The sequence below is a fragment of the Aquarana catesbeiana genome, linkage group LG03, assembly GCF_042186555.1.
Source record: "Aquarana catesbeiana isolate 2022-GZ linkage group LG03, ASM4218655v1, whole genome shotgun sequence".
NCBI classification, from domain to species: Eukaryota; Metazoa; Chordata; class Amphibia; order Anura; family Ranidae; genus Aquarana; species Aquarana catesbeiana.
In genome coordinates, this window is record NC_133326.1 from 600051574 (window position 1) to 600075045 (window position 23472).

The following is a 23472-nucleotide window of genomic DNA, read 5'->3' on the forward strand; positions in this document are numbered from 1 at the left end:
TCTCCAATATAGCCATGTGACAGATTTTCAAATTTCATTAGACTCTGAAAAAGAGTGGGAGGGAAAGGGAATTTTGCTAATTTCCTAATGTTGTAATTGTTGTGATAAAATCTGACAATTTAATATATAAACCAAGCAGATTTCATGTATAACAGGTTTTGGATCTGGGGACTCTGGTTGGAGTCTCCTATGACTGGTAGTGCTGGCCTTTTTGGCTGGTTCACTGTGAAATGTATATTGTTCTTATGTTTTTTTTTTCCCCACTTACCTGCCATTTTGTATGTAATTTTTTTTTTTTTTTAAAGGACTGAAAAAGAAGAATACTTTGGCCTCGTTCCCACAGTCATACAGCTACATGAGGGCCACATTTGCCTGTACAGGTGTTCTGTTCAGCACGGACAGTCACTGCTCCCAATTGGAAGCTGTACAGGCGCGCAGTCTGAAACGCAGTGTGCCTTCAGGGCTGTGCCCCTACATGGCTGTAAAATTGGGAGCAGCGACTGTTCGTGCAGCTGCTGCGTCTCACCTGACATCAATGGGACTGCCTGAACAGAACACCTGTACAGGCAAACATGGCCCCTTACACGGCTGTACATTGTAGTATGCCAGTGTGAATGAGGCCCTATTTGTGAATGGAGACTCAGTTACAAAGGGCCTAGGTACTGGGAGGACAGTATTATTGGCTAGGATCTTTGTAAACCAAATAGCATTATTACAGGGCTCGCGCTAAATAATATATATATACATACATATATACATACACACACACACACACACACACACACAGCTTTTATTTTCAATCCTGGACAAATTATTGATGGACCGATTGCCATGGACAACTCAGACACTTGGCCCCCATTTCACACCTAAACAATTGGTCACATTTGCTGAAGTGCAACAAGATTTCTATGGGGCCTGTTCACATCTAATTGATATGCTCTCACTTATCAAGCTAAAAAAGTTTTTGGCCCCTATTGACTTTAAAGGGAGCACCGAAAAAGACATGCAAACATAAGTTTTTCTCACCTAACAGCCAGTCTTCTAGTAAATGGGTTTCTACTGGTTTAAAAACAAACATGCCTGAAAACGCGTATAAAAATCACCTAAAGTGGCCAACACTCAAGTGTTAACTTGGCCTTGCCCATCCAGCTTTTACGTGGCCTATTGTGTCCTGTAAATCAATGACGGTGTAAAATTCTTCCTTTATTATTAGCTAGCTCTAGGTAAAGCTAGACAGGGGGGGGGGGGGGGGGGGTAATCTCTAGCTGCGAAAAGATATCGGGCTCGTGTACAACCAGACAAGTGATGAAACATAGGTGCAGCAAATTATCACTACACAAAAAGGAACAAATAACTCCCTATAAAAGTAGCATATAGTAGTTCTTTTAACTATCCACAATATAAATGTGTAGAAAAAAAATATTAAAAATAATATATAGGGTCAAAAACAAAAAAGATACTTTAATGAATTTACAATACAAAAGAAGAAAAAAAAAAAAAAAAAAAACACAACAGTTCCGATATGTTCTGGTACACCCCCCTCTCCTCCCAACTCAACCTATATCCCTCTAATGCCCCATACACACGTTCGGACATTCCGACAACAAAATCCTAGGATTTTTTTCCGAGGGATGTTGGCTCAAACTTGTCTTGCACACACACGGTCACACAAAGTTGTCGGAAAATCCGATTGTTCTAAACGCGGTGACGTAAAACGCCTACGTCGGGACTATAAATGGGGCAGTAGCCAATAGCTTTCATCTCTTTATTTATTCTGAGCATGCGTGGCACTTTGTCCGTCCGATTTGTGTACACACGATCAGAATTTCCGACAACGGATTTTGTCGGAAAATTTTATAGCAAGCTCTCAAACTTTTTGTGTCGGAAAATCCGATGGAAAATGTGTGATGGAGCCTACACACGGTCGGAATTTCCGACAACAAGGTCCTATCACACATTTTTCGTCGGAAAATCCGACCGTGTGTACAGGGCATAAGAATCCATACCAACTACTCCCCCCCGGGGGAATGGTAAATAAACGGATTCTCGGAGCATCCGTTTACTCATCTTTCCCCCGGTGTGGTAGTGAGTAGGGGTTCTTAGAGGGATATAGGTTGAGTGGGCAGTCTTGGGAGAAGAGGGGGTGTACCAGAACACATTGGAACTGATTTTTTTATATGGTAAAATGATTAATAAAGTATATTTATTGTATTCACCATTGTAGGTGTCAGATACACATTTTTTTCACATTTTATTGTAGTCACATTTTTGGAGACACCTCCCCAGATCAGTGGGGTATTGGCATACACGTATTATAATTTTGGCTACTCCCCGATTATTGCAGGATTTATTCTTTTAACTATCCAACACACATTACTGGAGCATTGTGCAAGCATTGCGTAGCTTACTCTGTTGGGAGCCAATTGTTCAATCTGTTTAGTGATCATTTGCCATACTTGGGTATTATTCACTTGCATTCCAAGTAGCCTATTTACATGACTGTTAGCAAGTGGTCACATTTTAAAGTGGAACTTTGCACTTGTTAAAAAAACAAAAAACAAAAAAAAAAAAAATTAATTCTTTAGCAAGGAACAAACATTCCACATTGAAGGGGGGAAAAAAACAAAAAAACAAAAAAACAAAAAAACAAAAAAACAGCAGACTTTTTATATTAGGACACTTACCTGTCCTGGAATCCAGAGATGACGGCACCCCGCCGATGTTTCCATCAGCTCTCGGGTGCTTCCACCACAATTCGTGGTAAGGGAAACCGGCAGCGAAGTTTTTCAGCTTCACAACCGGTTTCCTGCTGCGCATGCGCAAAGCACGCTGCGCTTTCTGAATGGCCCAGCAGCGGGGGAAGGAGGATGGGTGCTGAACTTCTGAATGATCCCATCACAGCAAGATCTCTCGGAAGTGGGGACGTGTACCTGTCAAAAACTAGGTACACTGCTCCCCCCCCTTGAAAGGTGCCAAATGTGGCACTGGAGGGGGGAGAGGCAGATAAGCGGAGCTTCCACTTTTGGGTGGAACGCCACTTTAATAATTATGCTACCAAAATTAGTGTGTGCTGTGAAATGCCTCCAGCATTGTTCCTGTTACTTCTTGCTGGAGGCTGCCATTTTGCTGAAACCTAAAGCCCCAGCAGTAAATCATAAAGCAGAACTAAACCCATCAATTTACCGGTTTCAAAAAAAAAAAAAAAAACAGTTACAATGCTGGGAATGCAAACTGTCACATTAGATTGGTGTCCTCAACCAAACTGTCAAACCATCAAATGGCTGGTATCCTAACTGATGTGCAGCACCATGGCAGCTGCAGTTCAAACAGAAGCAGCTTCCTTGGCTGTAAATGATAGGAGGGTCTAATTCTGCTGTAAGGCTGTCAGCAGATCGGCCTCTACAAATTCAGCAGTGCCTAAAAATGGAGAGCAACTGAGCATGTGCAGAGCAGGGTGAGACAGAGTTTTACTGGATTTTAACCACTTCCTTCTCTGCCCATAGTCAAATGACGTCCGCAGGAGGGATCTCCCATCCTGGGCGGGCATCATATAACGTCCTCAGCTTCCCGGCTGTCTAGGGGGAATGCACGTCACTCGGAAGCCGATGCACGTGCCCGGCAGCCACGATGTCTGCCGGGCACCCGCGATTGCCGGTAACAGAGCAGGGACGTGGATCTGTCAGGGAAGAGGAGACAGATTGCGTGTTCCCAATACAGAGGAACACCGATCGGTCTCCTCCTCTTGTGAGTTGTCGTCCCCCCCCCCCCCCCCTACAGTTAGAATCACTCCCCTAGGTAACAGTTAACCCCCTTCTCTGCCAGTGACATTTATACAGTACACTGATCGCTGTATAAATGGTCCCAAAATAGTGTCAAAAGTGTCCGATATGTCCACCTCAATGTCACAGTCATGATAATAAAAAATAATAAAAAATAATAATAAATAATAATAATAAAGCTATCCCCTATTTTGTAGACAAACTCAACACACAACTTTTGCACAAACCAAACAATATATGCTTATTGCGATTTTTTTTTTTTACCAAAAATATGTAGAATGCATATCGGCCTAAACTGAGGAAGAAATGTTTTTTTTTTTTTTTAAATTGGGATATTTATTATAGAAAAAAAGTAAAAAATGTGTTTTCCAAACTTGTCACTCTTGTTTATAGCGCAAGAAATAAAACCCGCAGAGGTGATCAAATACCACCAAAAGATAGCTTTGTGGGGGGGGGATTTCATTTGGGTACAGTGTTGCACGACTGCGCAATTGTCATTCAAAGCGCGACAGCACTGAAAACTGAAAATTGGCCTGGGCAGGAAGGGGGTGAAAATCCACTGTATTGAAGTGGTTAAACAGTATAGACACTTATTTTTAATGTTTTACAAAGTTATACCAGCAAAAAGGGTCAGCCTCAAGAGATCTAGCAGGACTTAAATTTTCTGCCTAAAGTTCCACTTTAAGTCGACTATAGGCAGTTCGAATATGTTCAAGCAAATGGGCTGCTGTGCCCATGCAAAAACCGAAGGCCGCACTGACGCATAGGTGTAAGCCAAGGCTAGGTTCACACTTGTTCGGGGGGTTGTGGGTATCACACTTGTTCCCACAGTCAAAATGCATTGCCCTTTTACAGACAGGCAGGGACTGCTATCAATTCATAATGGCACCTCCACGCATCTAAACAATGCATTTGCAGGAATTCGCAAGGTGGGAAAGCACAATGTGACTTCCTTGCAGCTTTAAAAAAGGTGAAGAAACATCTTTCCTGCATTTCCCACAGGTACAGCAGCCCATTAAGGTGAATATGCTGCTGTGCTTGTGCAAAAAACAGGCCAGAGCGAACATATAGGTGTAAACCAACACTAAGGCCTGAAAGCCATTTCAAGGATTCCATGTTAAAAAGGCTGCAACAGGTTCTATTAAAAAACATAGAATAAGATGTCACCCTTCCAGCAGGAATCCCTACCTTACTCTGAGTTCTCCATCATCTCCAGGTCTTCCCAAAAACTTCCTTACAAGACCTTCTTTCTTCCCACAGTTGTCAAAATGTCTTTGGCATTGCATTAGAATATACTGTATTCCATAATATCACCTGTCACAACTTAATCTAGAAATACCATCGTGTGCAAGGACTCCTCAACTGAGACACAGCTTGATGTTCAGGCATGCACTCATACAACATTCTCCTTAGCTTTATAACGAACACAGCCTATCAAGCCTGAAGTGTGGCACAAATCAGCACAAGGTGTTGCTCCTTTCCGCCATTTGTAGATGCGTGCCATCATGCGCCAGTAACTGTTACCTTCACTACTGTATAGAGATGAATGGGCCCACACAGCACTCTGGAAGACGTTGGCTTGACATAAACCAGAAACAGAATTAGATGAACTCCAAGCAAGCTTATATAATAAACTCTTTAATAATTAAACAATTATTATATTTACAGTCATCTGAAATCGTACCCTCGTTTCACCCACCCCTCCTGAGGGAAAAAACAAAAAAAAAAACAAACACATTTCCCTTCTTCTGGAACTCCGTAAACACCATTTCTAACATCTGATTAATTCAGAGTCCCTGAGCAAGAAGGATCTGATTTGCCACTACAGAAGATGGCAGCTCCAGATACAAGAAACTGTTTATGGCTTGTGCATACTGTCAAATAAAATTAAAACCATAAAACAAAAAACAGTGTGACACGAACTGATATTTGCGACTTCACCCAAAAGGCTTTTTATATGTCTCTCAGAGACAAAACCTCCGTACCACAGATCCCTGGTCCAGCAACATATCCACTTCCATTAAACGTCTTATTTTAGATAATGAAGCAGATCAGAGAAAGCCTTAAAAAGATCTAAGTAGCCATTTGGTGTTGCAACCCCACAGTCCCTACGCATGGCTGAATCAGGAGGTTTAGCATTGACTGACTAATTCCACCTTGGACCTACAGAGATGGGAAGCAGCTAGTTTACAAGAGGCAGATGAACACAGCTCCAACTCCCAAAACAACTGCCTCTACCAGTGATCAAAAGGCTGGAAGGTTTAAAGGGGGTAGTACATAATATGGGCAAATTTTCTTTCAGGGGGCACCACTATAAGTGCTTTAGAAAAGGTTTGGAGTTGCTTCCATTCCACGCTTGCAGCTACATTTCAAATAAATATTTTCTACACTATTATCTCTAAAATAACCAACGCAGTACCAGATGTGGTACATCACTTGATATGTCCTATTCAGAATCTGGCAAAGGTAGCTTCTGCCTGTCCAGACTAACTTTAAGATGACAGATCATGCCAACACTATGCCGTGCATCTATAGGTACAGAGGACAAAAAAAAAAAAAAAAAAAAAGGGAGGAACTGTTCAACACTAAACTATTCCTTGAAAAGCCAATTTGTGCTATATAAAATTACAGACTATGTGACCACAATAGTGCTACTAGTTAACCTACTGTGATGGGCACACAATGTACAAGCAAGCATTTAAAATACCTGTGTATACAACCTAAAAGTATGTATTATACACACTGACTAACCTAATACACCAACTTGGAATCAAAATGGACTTAAAAATTTTCTAAAGAAAAAGGGAAGGAGGAGTAAACTATACATTCCAAATTTGTATTGTTTGGCTCTTCTTCAAATACAGGGAACCTCATTATGCACATTAAAAGTAGTGGTGAAGGAAAAAGAAATTCCTCATTTTGGAAAAAGTAAGGCAGGGTCAGTTTTTCTTTTTGCACTTTGTGTCCCATTGGGGGAGATCTCCCCTCCTTTCCTATACCATAGTCAAATTAGTAAGGGAGGGGAAACCCCAATGTGGGAGAATCCCTGGATGTTACCAGAACTAGTGTGCCCATCCAATATTTACCCTTTATTCCTGCTTTGGTGACAACCTAAAAACTTGGTATTGTCAGTCACTCTTGGTATTTAAAGTTGAATTCCAGGCGAAACCAAAGTATTCTTAAAACTGCTCCTGGCCCCCCTCCTAACACCTATTCTGACAAACATGCCTAAGAAAGCCTTGCATACTTGTCTATTTTCAGGCTACTCAAATCCAGTAACGTGATCCGGCTCCCCTCTGTCAGTCAGTGGCAGCTGCAGGGGAGAAGAGGGAATACTTCAACATCTGGGCCATAGGAGCCTATGGATGACATCACTGCTCCCAGGCATTACCAGCTGTCAGAGCACCCTCTCCTCTCCACTGGCCGACACAAGGGATCAAGTGACCGGACCACCTGAAAATAAGTATACAGATCTTTCTTACACGGGTTAGGGAGCGTTTTGAAGAGTAGTTAGGTCTTGCCTTGAATTCTACTTTAATGGTAGAAAGAACAAATAAAGGAGGGCAAATCTCCCTAACGAGGCACAGACAGCATTGAAAAACTACATTTTCTAATTCCTTTCCACTATCTAAAATCAAGAAAAAAAAAAAAAAAAAAAAAAGGTTTTCCTCAAGTTATACTTTAAGTGCAAAAAACACTGGAGGTAGCCATAACAACAACTGCTCTCAGGGAGGAAGGGATATGATACATATTCAAAATAAGTCCCTGGAAGATTTTTTTTTTTGGTGCTGCAGTCCTATAGAGGAGCACAGGAAGACCATGCTTTGTGTGCACCAATAAAAGATACGATTTGAGAATTATACATGGAAGAACATTGTGCAAGCCACCCTTTCTCCAGCACAAGTGATGAAGATCCACCATGCTGTCCAGGGTAACCTTTGCAGAAAATCCACAAAACATAATAAACACAACACTTATCTTGAAACTATATGAAGGCTTGTTTTAAGCCTTTGATACTGGGCGCCATGTCCCCTACATTTAGGCTAATCCTGGGTGTATTGTGTGAAAGTATCCTCCATGTAGTTAGTCTTCTTCATTGACATACTGTAGATCAGTGATGGCGAACCTTGGCACCCCAGAGGTTTTAGAAATACATTTCCCATGATGCTCAACTACGCTGCAGAGTGCATGAGCATCATGGGAAATGTAGTTGCAAAACATCTGGGGTGCCAAGGTTCGCCATCACTGCTGTAGATAAAGACACTGATCAGCTTTGGCTGCACATCAGGCAGCACATTGTGTACATTTGCTGCATTTTCCATTGAGAAAAGTGTATTGCAGAAACTTGTGTTTAACATACAAAACTGGTGACACTCCATCAGGCCAAGAAACACAAAACCAAGGTTTGCCAGTTCAAACATTTAGGCCTCAGTGTCATGTCGGTACAGTTAATGTAGAACTACTGGCAAAACACATAGAAGTACTTCCATCTCTACACAGGTCTCCTGTAATCTCCTGCACTGCAGCACTCAGACAGGAAGAGGTGGGGTCAGCCCCTCCAAGCTAGTCAGGGCTCTATTACTTCGCACAGCTCTGTCAGTCTACATACTGCTGCTGCTTCTAATACATTGTCTAGGCACAGGCTGGAGTAGGCCCTGCAACTGTATTGCTTAACTGCAGATTAGTCTGCAAGGAAATCCATCTAATCACTTAGACCCCTTTCACACTGGGGCACTTCTTAGGCATTTTTTGCACTAAAAAGATCACCTGAAGAGCACCTGAAAAGTGCCTCTCAAGCCACCCCAAAGTGAATGCCCGAGTGCTTTCACACTTGGGCGGAGGTGCTTGCAGGACAGGGAAAAAAAGTCCTGCAAGCAGCATCTCTGGGCCGGTGTGGGAGCGGTGTATACACTGCTCTCGCACTGCGCCTGCCCATTGAAATTAATGGGCAGTGCTGCTGAAGCGCCTGCAAAGCAATTCAGAAGCGCCGCAACACGGGCGCCATTTACCATTTCTTCAGCCACTAGCGGGGAGTTAAAAGCGTCGGCACCGCCCCCGGTGTGAAAGGGGTCTAAAGGAGTTACAAATCTGGCAAGTAAAACAGCTCACATATATTACATACATATATGTATGTTTGCCAGGAGTTTGGCTTTTAAGAATGATTGTAATTGGGCACAGGGCTCACACTTTACAAATGCAACATGTTCAAACAGTGTGCAGAATTAAAGTCATACGCTCCACAGTAAAACGAAACTGTGCAATGTAAACAAACATTTATAGAAAAATAGAGTGTGAAAAGTTATAAATCAAAAGACATTACCATCCTTATTCAATAAATGCTTTTTAAGTTCTAATTCAGTGCTATAACCCATAGCAACCAGTCTAGCTCATACTGCTTTGACTTCAGCAGAGTATATATTAATTTTGGTTCCTATGGGTTACTGCACAAAGTGGTTGTAAACCCCTACATATATCCAATGAAGGGACTAGCCTCAGGTAATATACAGAGATAAACAAATGCTCCTACATAGGTTGTGCCTGTTTCTCTGCAGCCATCTCTCCTCTACAGATGTTCAAATTCCAGAACATATACAGTTCTTCTGATCTTTCAGAAAGCAGGGGGCAGGGAGCTGATGTTACACTCTGCAGGGCTCAGTGCGAGCGGATTGGAGGGAAGGGACACACCCCCCTTCACACAGCACACAGGAACAGAGATAAGGCTGTCAATCACACACTGTGTGCTGGAGCCCCCCCCCCCATAAACTTATTAGCTCTGGTGTAATGAAAACTTGTTAGAAGTCACTGCACATAGCAGAGAAAGGTGGCAGCAGACAGAAATGACACTTAGTACTCTGGAGACAAGACACACTATAGACAGATATGCTTTGTTCACATTTAATGTCAGAGGTTTACCACCACTTTAAAGGTCAAGTTCACCTTTTCCAGAAAATAGCCAATGCAGTCAAAGGGGACCCAGTAGATATTAAAAATCTGTGCAGCTTTGTAAAATAATCAATAATTTTATGGTTTTACTTGTAGGTCATTTGGGTCCCCTCACATCCGGTCTCATCCGTTGGATTTCAGCTCTGCAATGCTGGGATTGAGCATCCAATGGTTTTCCGGTCATAGCAACCAGTCAGGATGTGGGGGTTGCCAATTAGAAGTTTATTAGCCAGGCTTCTAAGTGGACCCAGATGACCTACAGGTAAAACATTACAAATCTGTGCAGCTTTGTAAAATGTCCATTAAATTTTATTATCCACTGGGGCCCCTTGACTGCATAGGCCAATCTCTGGAAACGGTGACAATAGCCTTTGGGAATCCACAGTTAAGAACCATTTATTGTTAAGGCCGTAAGGCCTTCCAACTGCAACGTTAGCAGTGGCCAGCACTGACAAGATTCCATAACGGCAACAAGTATATTCCATTGTTCCTCAATGCTCACCACATGAACATGACAAAATACTTTGGGTCAAAAAGAACGTTTAGCATACTGCTAAGAATTCAGCAAGAGCTTCTCCATCTTTGGAAGAAAATACTGATGGAGAACTGAGTGTTACCATTGGTTCCATTTATGACACTGTAACCAGAGTTTGATTGCTGGTATATATTATTGGTCACCACCATTTCCAATTTGGAGTGCTGGGTAAATATATCAGTATCAGAATGCCTTCTATCACAGAGAAGAGAATTAACCAAAACATTTCTACTTTTTTGGCAGGGCCAGAGCTATTCAAGGCAAAAACCTTCTGGAGGGCCCTTCTAGCAATGGTCAGTAAATTGCAACTGCATATTATATCAACCCACTCCCCTGGAAGACAAACAAATAGACCCCCCCCTATGAGGCAGGGGTCTCCAGTGCACATATAGAACTCCTTCCCTGAGTTGATGCTCCACACAGCATCATATCATTCCCAAAAGTATTGCAGAATTTCCAGATCCCCTTTGGTAGTCTTGTGTTCTCCTCTAGACAAGTCCAGGGCTGTAGAATAGCAACTTTCTTCACAGACCACTGATGAGCTGAACACTCAACGGGAATCGCTATCCTTTAGTCATGTGCAGTGCAGCTCTGCAGGCTTTGTGAAACTCTTGTCTTAGGATAAAGCTTTGCATGCAGTGCACTGGCACTCTGTGCCCAGTCAAATATTGCAAAAGTGTTTTTCTATCTGATCCTCTGGTAAAGTACATGCAGATCGATGCTTAGCATTGGAGTTGGTGTCAGACAGCATTGTGATGCAAACTGTGCTCTGAGTTCCTCTGATTTAAAAGACTGGTTGTTTCATCCACCACAACCTCACTGCGCTCCGATATAGTGCTATCCAGCTTGTGGGTTCCACCTTCAGGGGACTGCGGACTACTATCCATCCGGGAGGACATCAGGGCTCCTTGATACTGGTCCCGTGTGATCTGAATAAAATGTACAGTATCATCAAGTTTTCCTGACATATTAGAATGATCAGTAATAAACAGGGTGGATAAAAATCAATGATAGAAAAAAAAAAAAAAAAAAAAATAATAATTTGGATTTAAATCAAATTTATTTTAATAAAATGCTTTTGAAGTAAAGTGTTCTAAAGATAGGTTTTCCATTTAAGACAGATTAATAATTTAGTTTATTCAGCATGAAATGGAGCCTGAGGCTTTATATTCTGCAATATTTACATTTTTGATAAACTCATTCAATGAATCCAAGCTCTGTAAGCTGAGATAACATGTACTGCATTGACGCAGTCACACAATTTCACAGTAACCATGAGATAAAAACAAAGTTCAGGAATATTCCTTTAGCCCATTGTTTTGCACATTTATGTACACTACAAACTGTATGATTGAATCGGTTCTGATATCACTGTTTTACTAACCTGACAGCTTATTTTAAAATGGGAAACCTTCATTTTGTTTGCAAATATTAAAGATTCTAACTACCAGCAAGAATAAATCCTTACATTTAAAGAGCACCTGTCATTTCACATCCATTATGGCAGCGCCTGTTAGCGGGTATCCACTCAAAGTAGGTGCCGCTGCAGGACAGAGATGACAGTTGCTCTTTAAAAATTATGATTTCTTTCAAGCCTTTTTACTAGTGATTTAAAGCGACTTGATATAAATCAGATCCACCCTGGTAATAAAATAGCCAATACCAAAATTTTCCAATGATGCCGGTACTGATTACAAAAAACATCTTTGTTTTATTTGCATGGTGGTCACCTGCATCTGTAGTACAACATTTCCAAATGCAGTTACTAAAGACACCAGTGGAAGAAAAAGCTATGTATGCTAATCTTTCATGATTGAAGAATTCTCCCAGTATACCGCTATGTCCCTTGATGGATTGACTCAATGGGGGATATATACTAAAACTGGTGCACACAGAATCTGGGGCAGCTGTGCATAGTAACCAATCAGTTCTAGATTTTATTGTCAAAGCTTAACCACTTGCAGACCATCTACCACAGATTTACAGCAAAGTGGCCCCACTGTGCTGGCTCACGTACATGTATGTGATCCAGCACCTCCGGGTAAGGGGTGTGCACGCAGTCCCGACTGTGCTGTCATATGCTACAGCACATGCCTAATCAGCGGGTTCCAGCCAATGATTTATGACTGGAACTCAGTGATCGGCTGAGCGAATGGCAGAAGAGAGCTCTGTGTTGGTAAAAAACATAGGGCTCTTTACAGACAGCAGCGATGTGCTTTTATTCTCCTTGCGAAACACAGAATAAAAACCTGGCATATTGCTCAGTAAAAACAGTACGTGGTGCACACAATATACATTGTAGGCACACCGTTAACCCCCTTGATTGCCCCTTCCCAGCCAGTGTCATTACTACAGTGTAGATTATTAGCACTGATCACTGTTAGTGTCACTGGTGATGTCAGGGTCAGTTCTTCCCCAGCGTTCATGTCAGATTGCCCGCTGCACTATTGCAGGCCCCCTTTAAGTCGCTAATGTCTGCCATTACTAGTATAAAAAAAAAAAATTTAAAAAATCCAGTATATAACCTATCGTTTGTAGACACTAACTAAAATTATCAATATACATTAAAGTGATTTTTTTTTTTTTTTTAATACCAAAGATGTAGCACAAAACATTTTGGCCTAAACTTATGAAGAAATTAGATTTATTTATTGGATAGGTTTTCTAGCAGAAAGTAAATAGTTGCCGCCCCCCCGCAAAAAAAAAAAAAAAATATTTTTTTTAATTATATAAAACAAAAAAAAGATTAAACAAACACAGTGGTGATCAAATACCACCAAAAAAAAAAAAATAAAAAATTATATATAAAATTTCGTCTGGGTACAGAACTGCATAAAAAGATGGCCTGGTCATGAAGGGGGTAAAATCTTCCAGAGCTGAAGCGATTCATTAAAAAGCTGAAGTTAGAAGCTGATTTGTTACCAAGCACAGCTGCATCAGATTCTGTGTCCACCAGTTTTAGTAAATCTCCCCCATTTTTTTCTTCTTGTCAATCCTATGTTCCCCAAAGATGTACAAAAACCTGTCAAACTAAAAACTCCTTTATCCACCATTACCCAATTTCTTCCATATACCAGAAAGCCCCAGTTCACACCAGAGGTACAAGGGAGATCGTTTAGAGATTACAATCAAACATTTTCTTATGAGGCACTTTTAGTTTCTCTCATGGACCAGACTATTCTGTAAAACTGCTGCCATTATACTGTTGACAAGTAAAGCATTTCAAATCTCAACGATTATAACTCAAATCAGGATTCACATACCCAAGTGATAAGATTTACGTTTGTTACATACATGCTGTACACAATATTAACAGATATTGTACAGTTGAACCGCTGATGACTGCTGCTGGGATCTCAGGAAAAAGAAAATCCGAGTAGTTTATCCCCAACACCATTATAGCAGAGTTTTACATCCTATTAGTCCCACTCCTACAGTTAGACATTCCAGTCAAATCTCCAACAAGCCTCAATGGTGTCCAAACCATGGAGAGCTATATGGGTTGTGCCATTTAGGGGCATGGATGGACAATGCTTTTTTCACAGAAAGGGCAGTGGGTTTTAAAAATAAATAATAAAAAATTGATTATAGGGTTTACTTATTTTCGATGAAAAGAGCGATTAGGTGGGTAAAGATTTCTACAGGACCCATCTGCACTATTGCCTAAAGCAGAACTTCAGTAATTTTCTCATCTTTCCATCTATTAAATCTTTTGCCCTTGTTTTAACTTTGGATAGTAAAACTTTTCCAGCCAGTAAATACCTTATACAGCCCACTTCCTGTTTGTCTGGTCATTAACCTAGGCTTATGACATGCACAGCTGTCTCTCACTCTCCTGAGAGAGTTTGCCAGGAAGGGAGGGGGGTGAGTCATAAGAGGGCCAATGAGAGCTGCAGAGCTGGAGGTGTGCTGTGTGTCTGTAAATCCAGGAAGTGAACAGGCAGCAGCTTCAGCTGCCCACAATTAGAATGGATACAGCCAGACTCAGTGGAGGGAGATTTCTTCAGCATATTTGGCAAATACAGAATCACAGTATATATGAAATACGCAAAGTGGTTGGAGGGAAGCTTCAGAATGGCAAAGATGTTTTTATTGCAAATTACATGAGCAGACTGCAGTTCCTCTTTAACATAGAATTTCTTAAAGTATATGTAAACCCTCACCTTGCAAAGCAACCAGAAAGAAAGAAAGAAAGAAAGAAAGAAAGAAAGAAAGAAAGAAAGAAAGAAAGAAAGAAAGAACTACCACACCATTATACAGTGCATACGAAAAGTATTCCCAGTGCTTAATTTCCATATTTTGTTATGTTACAGCCCTATTCCTATTACATTCATGGCTGTTCACCTAAATTGACAGGCCGGGCAAGGAGAGCAATAAATCAGAGAAGCAGCCAAGAGGCCCATGGTAACCCTGGAGGAGATGCAGAGATCCACAGCTCAGGTGGGAGAATCTGTCCACAAATCTGGCATTTATGGAAGAGTGGTAAGAAGAAAGCCATTGTTGAAAGAAAGCCATAAGAAGTCCCGTTTGTAGTTTGCGAGAAGCCATGTGGGGGACACAGCAAAAGGTGCTCTGGTCAAATGAGACCTAAAAGCAAAACGCTATGTGTGGCAGAAAACAAACACTGCACATCACCCTGAGCGGGGGGACAGGGAAGCTGGATGGAGTCAAATACAGGGCAATCTTAGAAGAAAACCTGTTATGCCCCGTACACACGGTCGGATTTTCAGACAACAAAACCGTGGATTTTTTTCCGAAGAATGTTGGCTCAAACTTGTCTTGAATACACACGGTCACACAAATGTTGGCCAAAAATTCCGAACGTGAGAACGCGGTGATGTAAAACACGTACGACGAGACGAGAAAAAGGAAGTTCAATAGCCAGTGCGGCTCCTTCTGCTCGATTCAGCATGCGTGAACTTTTGTGCGACGGACTTGTGTACACACGATCAGACTTTCCAACAACAAGTTTTGTTGTCGGAAAATTTGAGAACCTACTCTCAAACATTTGTGTGCGGAAATTCCGACAGCAAATGTTCGATGGAGCATACACACGGTCGGACTTTCCGACAACAAGCTCACATCGAACATTTCCTGTTGGAAAATCCGACCGTGTGTACGCGGCATTAGAGTCTGCAAAAGACTTAAGACTGGGGCGAGGTTCACCTTCCAGCTGGACAACGACCTTAAACATACAGCCAGAGTTACAATGGAATGGTTTAGGTCATAGCATATTTATCATGTGTTAGAATGGCCCAAAGTCCAAGTCCAGACCTAAATCCAATTGAGAATCTGTGGCAAGACTTGAAAATTGCTGTTCACAGATGCTCTCCATCCAATATGACAGAGCTTGAGCTATTTTGCAAAGAAGAATGGGCAAAAGTGTCACTCTAGATGTGCAAAGCTGGTAGAGACATCCCCCAAAAGACTTGCAGCTGTAATTGCAGAGAAATGTGGTTCTACAAAGTATTGACTCAGGGGGGAGGAATACAAATGTACACCACACTTTTCACATATTTGTAAAAAATTTGGAAAACCATTTATCATTTTCCTTCAAACTTCACAATTATGTGCCACTTTGTGTTTGGTCTATCACATAAAATCCAAATAAAATATATTTACTTTTTTGGCTGTAACATGACAAAATGTGGAAAATTTCAAGGGGGATGAATACTTTTTCAAGGCACTGTATATCGCTCATTGGTTTAATAATGGATGAGCTTCCCTCCTGTAACAAGCTACAGGCTCTCAGCCTGCAGACCCCGGAGGATGTGCTTTAGCACGAAACGCATTGGGCAGAGCCTGCATGTCATCTTCACGCTGCTGCATCTGATTCAAGTGGTGGCCCTAGATGCAAGTTCTGCTAACGTGCATCTGTTGGTTCTTCCATGTGCGGATTTCTTTTATCGTTGAAATACTGCATACATGATTACAAATCTTATTGTGACAGAAGAATTGACAATATAGGATTTTTCAAACTGGATTTTAATTTTTTTTGTGGCATTTTTATATATAAAATTGAGGCGATGCATTTATTTCACGTTCTTATATGAAGTTCTGGTATACTGACTTTTGATTTAATAGCAACCTATTTTGAGGTCACTCCGGAGCGCTGACTTTTTATAATATATTTTGACTCCAAGCAGAAAACCATTTAGGAAAAAACAGCTGTAAAAAGTGCTTATGGCCAAGGGGTGTGCAGAATTTTGGCATGCCGTAATGGCACTGCTCACAATCTAGAAGCTTGCTGCACCCCGGGGGCAAGTACTCCTGCCGCCAAATTCTACTGCTGTGCAGCTGGAACCAGTTCTGCTACTACTGATATGTTCGGGACATTTTACAAATTGACCTGTGCACCAGTGAAGGCAAGCCCTCATTCTCACAAGGATATAGAAGTGTTGTCTGGGCTGCAAAGACAGAAGTCCAAATTAAAGATGGCAGATGGAGAGTAAGTAGAGAAGCAAAATTATGTGACCAGGCATGAATCTGGTGCTCAAGTGGAAATGGATCCTCCATGTGAACCCCTTCATCTTAGGAAGTTCCAGGCAACTGAAACCTAGGATGAGCGGGGATGGATGGATGAGAAAATTGGAGGAAAATACCGCTTTCAGAGCAATCGTCCGACTATCCATTTATCTGATAAAGATAGGAGATATATATTATATCCCCAAGACTGTGCATGCTCAGAAACGAAAGAACACATTACATCAGTCTTTCAACCTGGGGTGACGCCTGAGGTCCCTAGGGGGTGTCATGGCATCATGCTAGGAAAAAAAAAAAACTGTCAGATAAAACCGAACTCTCGACAGTATGTGTACACCCCCATCTTCTGCCTCTGCAGCTACTGGGCGAGCAGTAAAGGGGTGGTAAAAAAAATCTCACCTGCATGGTTTTAATGCCTCAACCTCACATGTGAACAAGCCCTTGGTTCACATCTGTGCATCTGCGTGCAAGACAGCCCATTCATTTCAATGGGCTGCACTACCTTCAGAAATGCAGGGAAAGAAGTCCCCGACCCTTTTTAAAAATTTGTGGAGCACCAAAAACACCCCGTGGTTGCCAATGTGTGGGGTACCATTAGGAATTAATGGCACCCCTAAAGAGCAGAGCATGTGTCTGCATGTCAGAACGAGTGCGATATTGCACGTGTTTCACGACACGCAGTTTCAGGGGCGCTCCGACTGGAAAAAAGGTTGAGAAATACTGCATTGCATAATTGTGAGAAGACGAAGACGATAAAGCACTGGGTGTACCATCTACCCGATAAGGTTTATAGGTGCCAAAAGTGATTGTATGTAGCCCACAACAGCTGATCAGATTTCATGTTTTGTTCTAAATACTAATGCTAGCCCTACACTATTCGAAAGATCGATTGAACTAGTCTTTCGAATAACGAGCATGTGGTCATGAGAGCAAACTAGAAGCGGCATCGTGTAACGATACAAATGGCCCTAAATCAATCAGTTTGTCTGTTTTGTCACATATGGGTAGTGCAAACTGTTCCATTTTTAACGAGTGAGAAACATTAACCCTTTCAATTTATTGTTCGTTTGGTAGAAATTTTCCAACCTGTTCGTCGTTTTTCATCCAGTTAATGGGCACAAATAATTTTTTTTTTTTTTTTTCAGAGCCAAAAAAAAAAAAAAAAAAAAAAAAAAAAAGGAAAGAACGGTCCAAATGACAGTATTAACGTTTCCCCCCCCCCCCCCCCCATCTATGTATGGGGACCATTAGGGTATATAGTAAGTAAAAGTAATGAGTTAAGAACCTTTAAGCAGAGGTGGAGGATCACCCATACCCCTACTTAGATTTCCAGTTTAAAAAGAAATAAGGAATCTGGTCTCTAAATTATAGCCCCCCTTTTGCTCCATTTTCAGAGATCAGTTGCAGAATAAATCCTCCTGGTCACTGGAGATTGGTCTAATAGGAGAGTTTGTTTCTCCAACATAGGAAGCACAGACAGATTTATCAGTAACATTTTCTGTGTGAATAAGACTTTTTATAAAACATATTCGAATAAATCATGTTTTCAGGTCAAATCAGTGGTGAAAATTTGCTCAAGATTCTGTAACTACAGGAGCAGGCCAATGGCTTAGTGATGAACACTTCTTGCAGCACTAAGGTCATTGGTAAGAATGCCACTACCTCCCTGCGCTTGCACACATTTTCTCTGGGTACTCCGGCTTACTCCCACACTCTAAAGACATGCTGGTAGCTTCATTGGCTCCAGTCTAAATTAGCCCTAGTATGGGAGGTAGGGACCGATGTAAATGTACAATATATGTAAAGTGGTGCATAAATTGTTGGCGATATAAATACCGGTAGTAAATACCAGTACAAATGTCATCACCTTTAGACAGCACACCACAGAACAGTTGACCTCGTCTGTCATAGTGGAGGTCTTCCATAGCTGGAATTACTATGTGGCACAATGTCAGCACAATAGCCTATCAATCACTTTACATCAGTTAAAGAATGCCCAAGCAATTCTTCTTTCTCCAGCTCCAGTGTATTATAGAGCAAATCCCATGGCCTACAAGCTGGCTGGTAGCCCCTAGATCAGATGTCAGAGTGACAGAACTCAGGCAGGCATTCAACAAATGCCCTGTTATAAATAAATGTTCCGCACTGTAACAGTCTAGAGACACGAGATGACAGTAGCCAAATAATGCCTTTTTGAGGCATGGCATAGTCAGCACTCCATTGGCCTTGATCTAGGTGCCATCAGTTAGTTAAGTTAGGCAATCTGTCCCCCCATCACTATTCTTCTCCCAGGTGTTAAGAGGTGGCAGCAATTTCTGCCTACATTAATTTTAACCCCTTCCCACTGCTTTAGCTTGCTAGGAGGAGGAGTACTCTGCAAGTCTGGAGATTTGTTGCTCTGAGTGTGGTCAGACTCTGTATGCCCCTTCTAATGAGGATAAAAGAACTAATACTGGAGAGCAAACTACATCTTGTTCCTTAAAGCAGTAGTCCCCAACCTTTTTTGGCACCAGGGACCGCTTTTGGTGTAGCCACTTTTTCTCGGGGGGGGGGGGGGGGGGGGGGGTTTGGTGTCTTGTGACATCGTATGGGGAAGGCGGGTTATTCACGGAGCCGAATACCCCTGCACTGTAATATAAAGGGGCTGCACAAAGGATTACAGTCCCCTTAATATCAGACCTCCCTGCAGTCAGCCCCCCCCACACAGTCCTCCCTGCAGTCAGGGTCCCCCCCCCCCCCCCATCACAGTCCTCCCTGCAGTCAGGGTCCCCCCCCCATCACAGTCCTCCCTGCAGTCAGGGTCCCCCCCCCCCCCCATCACAGTCCTCCCTGCAGTCAGGGTCCCCCCCCCCCATCACAATCCTCCCTGCAGTCAGGGTCCCCCCCCCCCATCACAGTCCTCCCTGCAGTCAGGGTCCCCCCCCCCCATCACAGTCCTCCCTGCAGTCAGGGTCCCCCCCCCATCACAGTCCTCCCTGCAGTCAGGGTCCCCCCCCCATCACAGTCCTCCCTGCAGTCAGGGTCCCCCCCCCCCATCACAGTCCTCCCTGCAGTCAGGGTCCCCCCCCCCCCATCACAGTCCTCCCTGCAGTCAGGGTCCCCCCCCCCATCACAGTCCTCCCTGCAGTCAGGGTCCCCCCCCCCCCATCACAGTCCTCCCTGCAGTCAGGGTCCCGTCCCCCCCCCCCCCATCACAGTCCTCCCTGCAGTCAGGGTCCCGTCCCCCCCCCCCCCCATCACAGTCCTCCCTGCAGTCAGGGTCCCGTCCCCCCATCACAGTCCTCCCTGCAGTCAGGGTCCCGTCCCCCCATCACAGTCCTCCCTGCAGTCAGGGTCCCCCCCCCCCCCCATCACAGTCCTCCCTGCAGTCAGGGTCCCCCCCCCATCACAGTCCTCCCTGCAGTCAGGGTCCCCCCCCCCCCATCACAGTCCCCCCTGCAGTCAGGCCCCCCCCCCCATCACAGTCCTCCCTGCAGTCAGGGTCCCCCCCCCCCCCCAATCACAGTCCTCCCTGCAGTTAGGGTCCCCCCCCCCCCCCATCACAGTCCTCCCTGCAGTCAGGGTCCCCCCCCCCCCCATCACAGTCCTCCCTGCAGTCAGGGTCCCCCCCCCATCACAGTCCCCCTGCAGTCAGGGTCCCCCCCCCCCCATCACAGTCCCCCCTGCAGTCAGGCCCCCCCCCATCACAGTCCTCCCTGCAGTCAGGGTCCCCCCCCCCCCCATCACAGTCCTCCCTGCAGTCAGGCCCCCCCCCATCACACACACACAAATGTTTTGCCTTCCATTTCTATTTTAAACTGAATGGGTTGTTTTACAAGGTGAAGATTTACATATATTTTAAGATTGTATATTCATAAATATATAAATACTTGTACAATTGTCTTACCTTTACATACTGTAGGTCACCAAGGGCCCGAACACTGAAGTCAGCCGTGTATTGTACTTGAGTGCTGAGCTGTGTGTTGCTGCCACTAATGGTGGATGACATGGAGTCCGAACGCTCGTGGCTGAGAGAACTCGATCTGTTCAGGCTGCCCATGTGAGACGGGGAGCGAAGCTCTACAGCAGAAATGGAGGATGGAAGGAAACGTTGTCCATTACCGAGAGGCAATAATACTTTTTTTATAACCATTTGCAAAAATCTGCATCAGTGTGTATAGCAACCAGATTCCAGCAGCGATTATACACTAAAGCTCACATCTGCTGGGTTGCTATGGGCAACTCAGACGCCTGCTTTCCTTAGTTTTTAAACAGTGAAGGTATACTAATGCGCAAAGTTTCCTTAGTTTGACACCTGGTGTAATAGCATCACAGGAGAAATGATCAACAGCTGACAATCATTTTGTAAATATTTAAGAAAAATTGATCATTTCTACCTTTAGTGTTACTAAACCCAGGACCCTGCATTCACTATATCTGGTCTCCCACAGTACACAGAACATGGATATGCAATTTTAGTAAATATAAACTGCTAAATACCATCAGCAGTATATAGCAGTCTTGCGACTTCTATCAGCGTCTGGTTAAAACTTGTAGGAGGAGTTTTCATTCTACTCTGACTGTCCTATGAGGCTGCAAGACCTCTGACCCTCTATCTGGACAGTGCTGATTGGTCCTGTGCTGATCACATGCACTCTCCCAAGAAGAAACAAAATCTCTAGCAATACACACCAAACTGAGTATGTGCAGCCTTACTCCAAAGGCTCTGTCTTATCAAGAGATGGATTGGGGACTGTGGAAGAAGGGAAGGATCAGAGAAGACAGGAAAAACAAACAGTCTTTACACAAAGCACACGATTAACCCTTTGTGTTCCACAGTGAGTGTAACAAGCATGCTTTACTGCATATACACACCGATTTTACTGTTGTGGGTTTAGTAACACTTTAAGGCCTTATGCACATGGGCAGAAAAAATGATGCTGCTGGGGCATCTGGCATTTTTGTTATGCCCATGAATGCAGATGCCTTTTATTTAGTGTGGCCATGCACATGCAAGCATTTATGCACGTATTTGTGCAGTGTTCAGGGACATACAATAAATGTGCCAAAAAGGTAGGTTTGGAGAGGCGCTTATGAGCATAATTTACATGCATAAGCACAAACGCATGTATGCGCATACATTTATTCTAGTGGCAATAATTAATATTCAAGCTAACAGAATGAGCCTACGCTTACATATGCGCAAAAAACGCATGCAAATACGCAACCTTAGAGGCATTTTCTTTGCCGGACTCTGGCAAAAAATAAAAAATGCAGCACAAATTCATACGCCTGTGTGCATGAGGCCTCAAAACAAAGCAGGTGTTTGCTTTTCTACTAAGTTTTTTTATTGTGCCCAAACTCTTTAGAAGGGGCAATACCCCAGTGCAGGGCCGGAACAACTAATCCATTAAAATAGTTGTTAACTATTTTCATAATCGATTCATTGGTCAGCCAATTAGTTGGCCTGCATACAGAATGCATTATTTGTTTACATATCAGGAAATACAGTTAAGCACACATACAGCTCAGTACACCATCCATACATGTCAGTATACACAGTGCAGCACACATACAGCTCAGTACACCATCCATACATGTCAGTATACACAGTGCAGCACACATACAGCTCAGTACACATCCATGTCAGTATACACAGTGCAGCACACATACAGCTCAGTACACCATCCATACATGTCAGTATACACAGTGCAGCACACATACAGCTCAGTACACATCCATGTCAGTATACACAGTACAGCACACATACAGCTCAGTACACCATCCATACACGTCAGTAAGTGCCTGAGAGTAGAGCTGCACGATTCTGAGAATCACGACTTTGTTTAGAATAAAGATCACGATTCTCGCGGCGTAACTTTTTTTTTTTTTTTTTTTGTACAATGTGTAAAATTAAGGAAATTAGGCTAACGTTACTGTTTAGTTTTTTTAAAGTGTATCTCCAAAATAATTGCGTTTGAAAGACCGCTGCGCAAATCGTGCAACATAAAATATTGCAACGACCACCATTTTATTCTCTAGGGTCTCTGCTATATATCTCTATCTACATATATTTTTGGTTTAGTCTTTAACCCTTTCATGACTAAGCCCATTTCTGACATTTGGTGTTTACACGTTAAAATCCGTATTTTTTTGCTAGAAAATTACTTAGAACCCCCAAACATTATGTATATTTTTTTAGCAGAGAATCTAGAGAATAAAATGGTGATTGTTGCAATATTTTATGTCACACGGTATTTGTGCAGCGGTCTTTTAAACGCAACTTTTTGGAGAAAAGACACTCATGAATTTAAAAAAAAAAAAAAAACGAAACAGTAAAGTTAGCCCAATTTTTTTGTATAATGTCAAAGATGATGTTACGCCGAGTAAATAGATACCAAACATGTCACGCTTTAAAATTGCGCACACTCGTGGAATAGCAACAAACTACGGTACCTAAAAATCTCCATAGGCGACATTTAAAAAAAAAAAAAAAAAAAAAAAAAAAACACACACACAACACACGGTTACCATGTTAGAGTTAGAGGAGGTCTAGTGCTAGAATTATTGCTCTCGCTCTGACGATCGCGGCGATACCTCACATGTGTGATTTGAACACCGTTTACATATGCAGACGCAACTTCCTTAGGAGTTTTCTTTGCTGCGTGAGCGCTTTAAAAAAATGTTTTTGTTTAAATTTCATTTTTATTTTTTTACATTGTGTTTTAAAAAAAAAAAAATGTTTTTGATCAC

General features: G+C 42.6%; 1 protein-coding gene across 1 annotated transcript in view; it reads right to left on the reverse strand.

Moving 5' to 3' along the window:
• Positions 1–6314: 6314 nt before the first annotated feature.
• CNNM4 (cyclin and CBS domain divalent metal cation transport mediator 4) overlaps positions 6315–23472 on the reverse strand; it is an 80176-nt gene continuing 63018 nt past the window's right edge. The window contains exons 7-8 of the mRNA XM_073622077.1: positions 20627–20799; positions 6315–11186 (exon numbers count right to left, since the gene is read on the reverse strand). Coding sequence (XP_073478178.1) covers positions 10998–11186; positions 20627–20799 — 362 coding nt within the window. The 3' untranslated portion in view covers positions 6315–10997. The remainder of the gene's footprint in view (positions 11187–20626; positions 20800–23472) is intronic.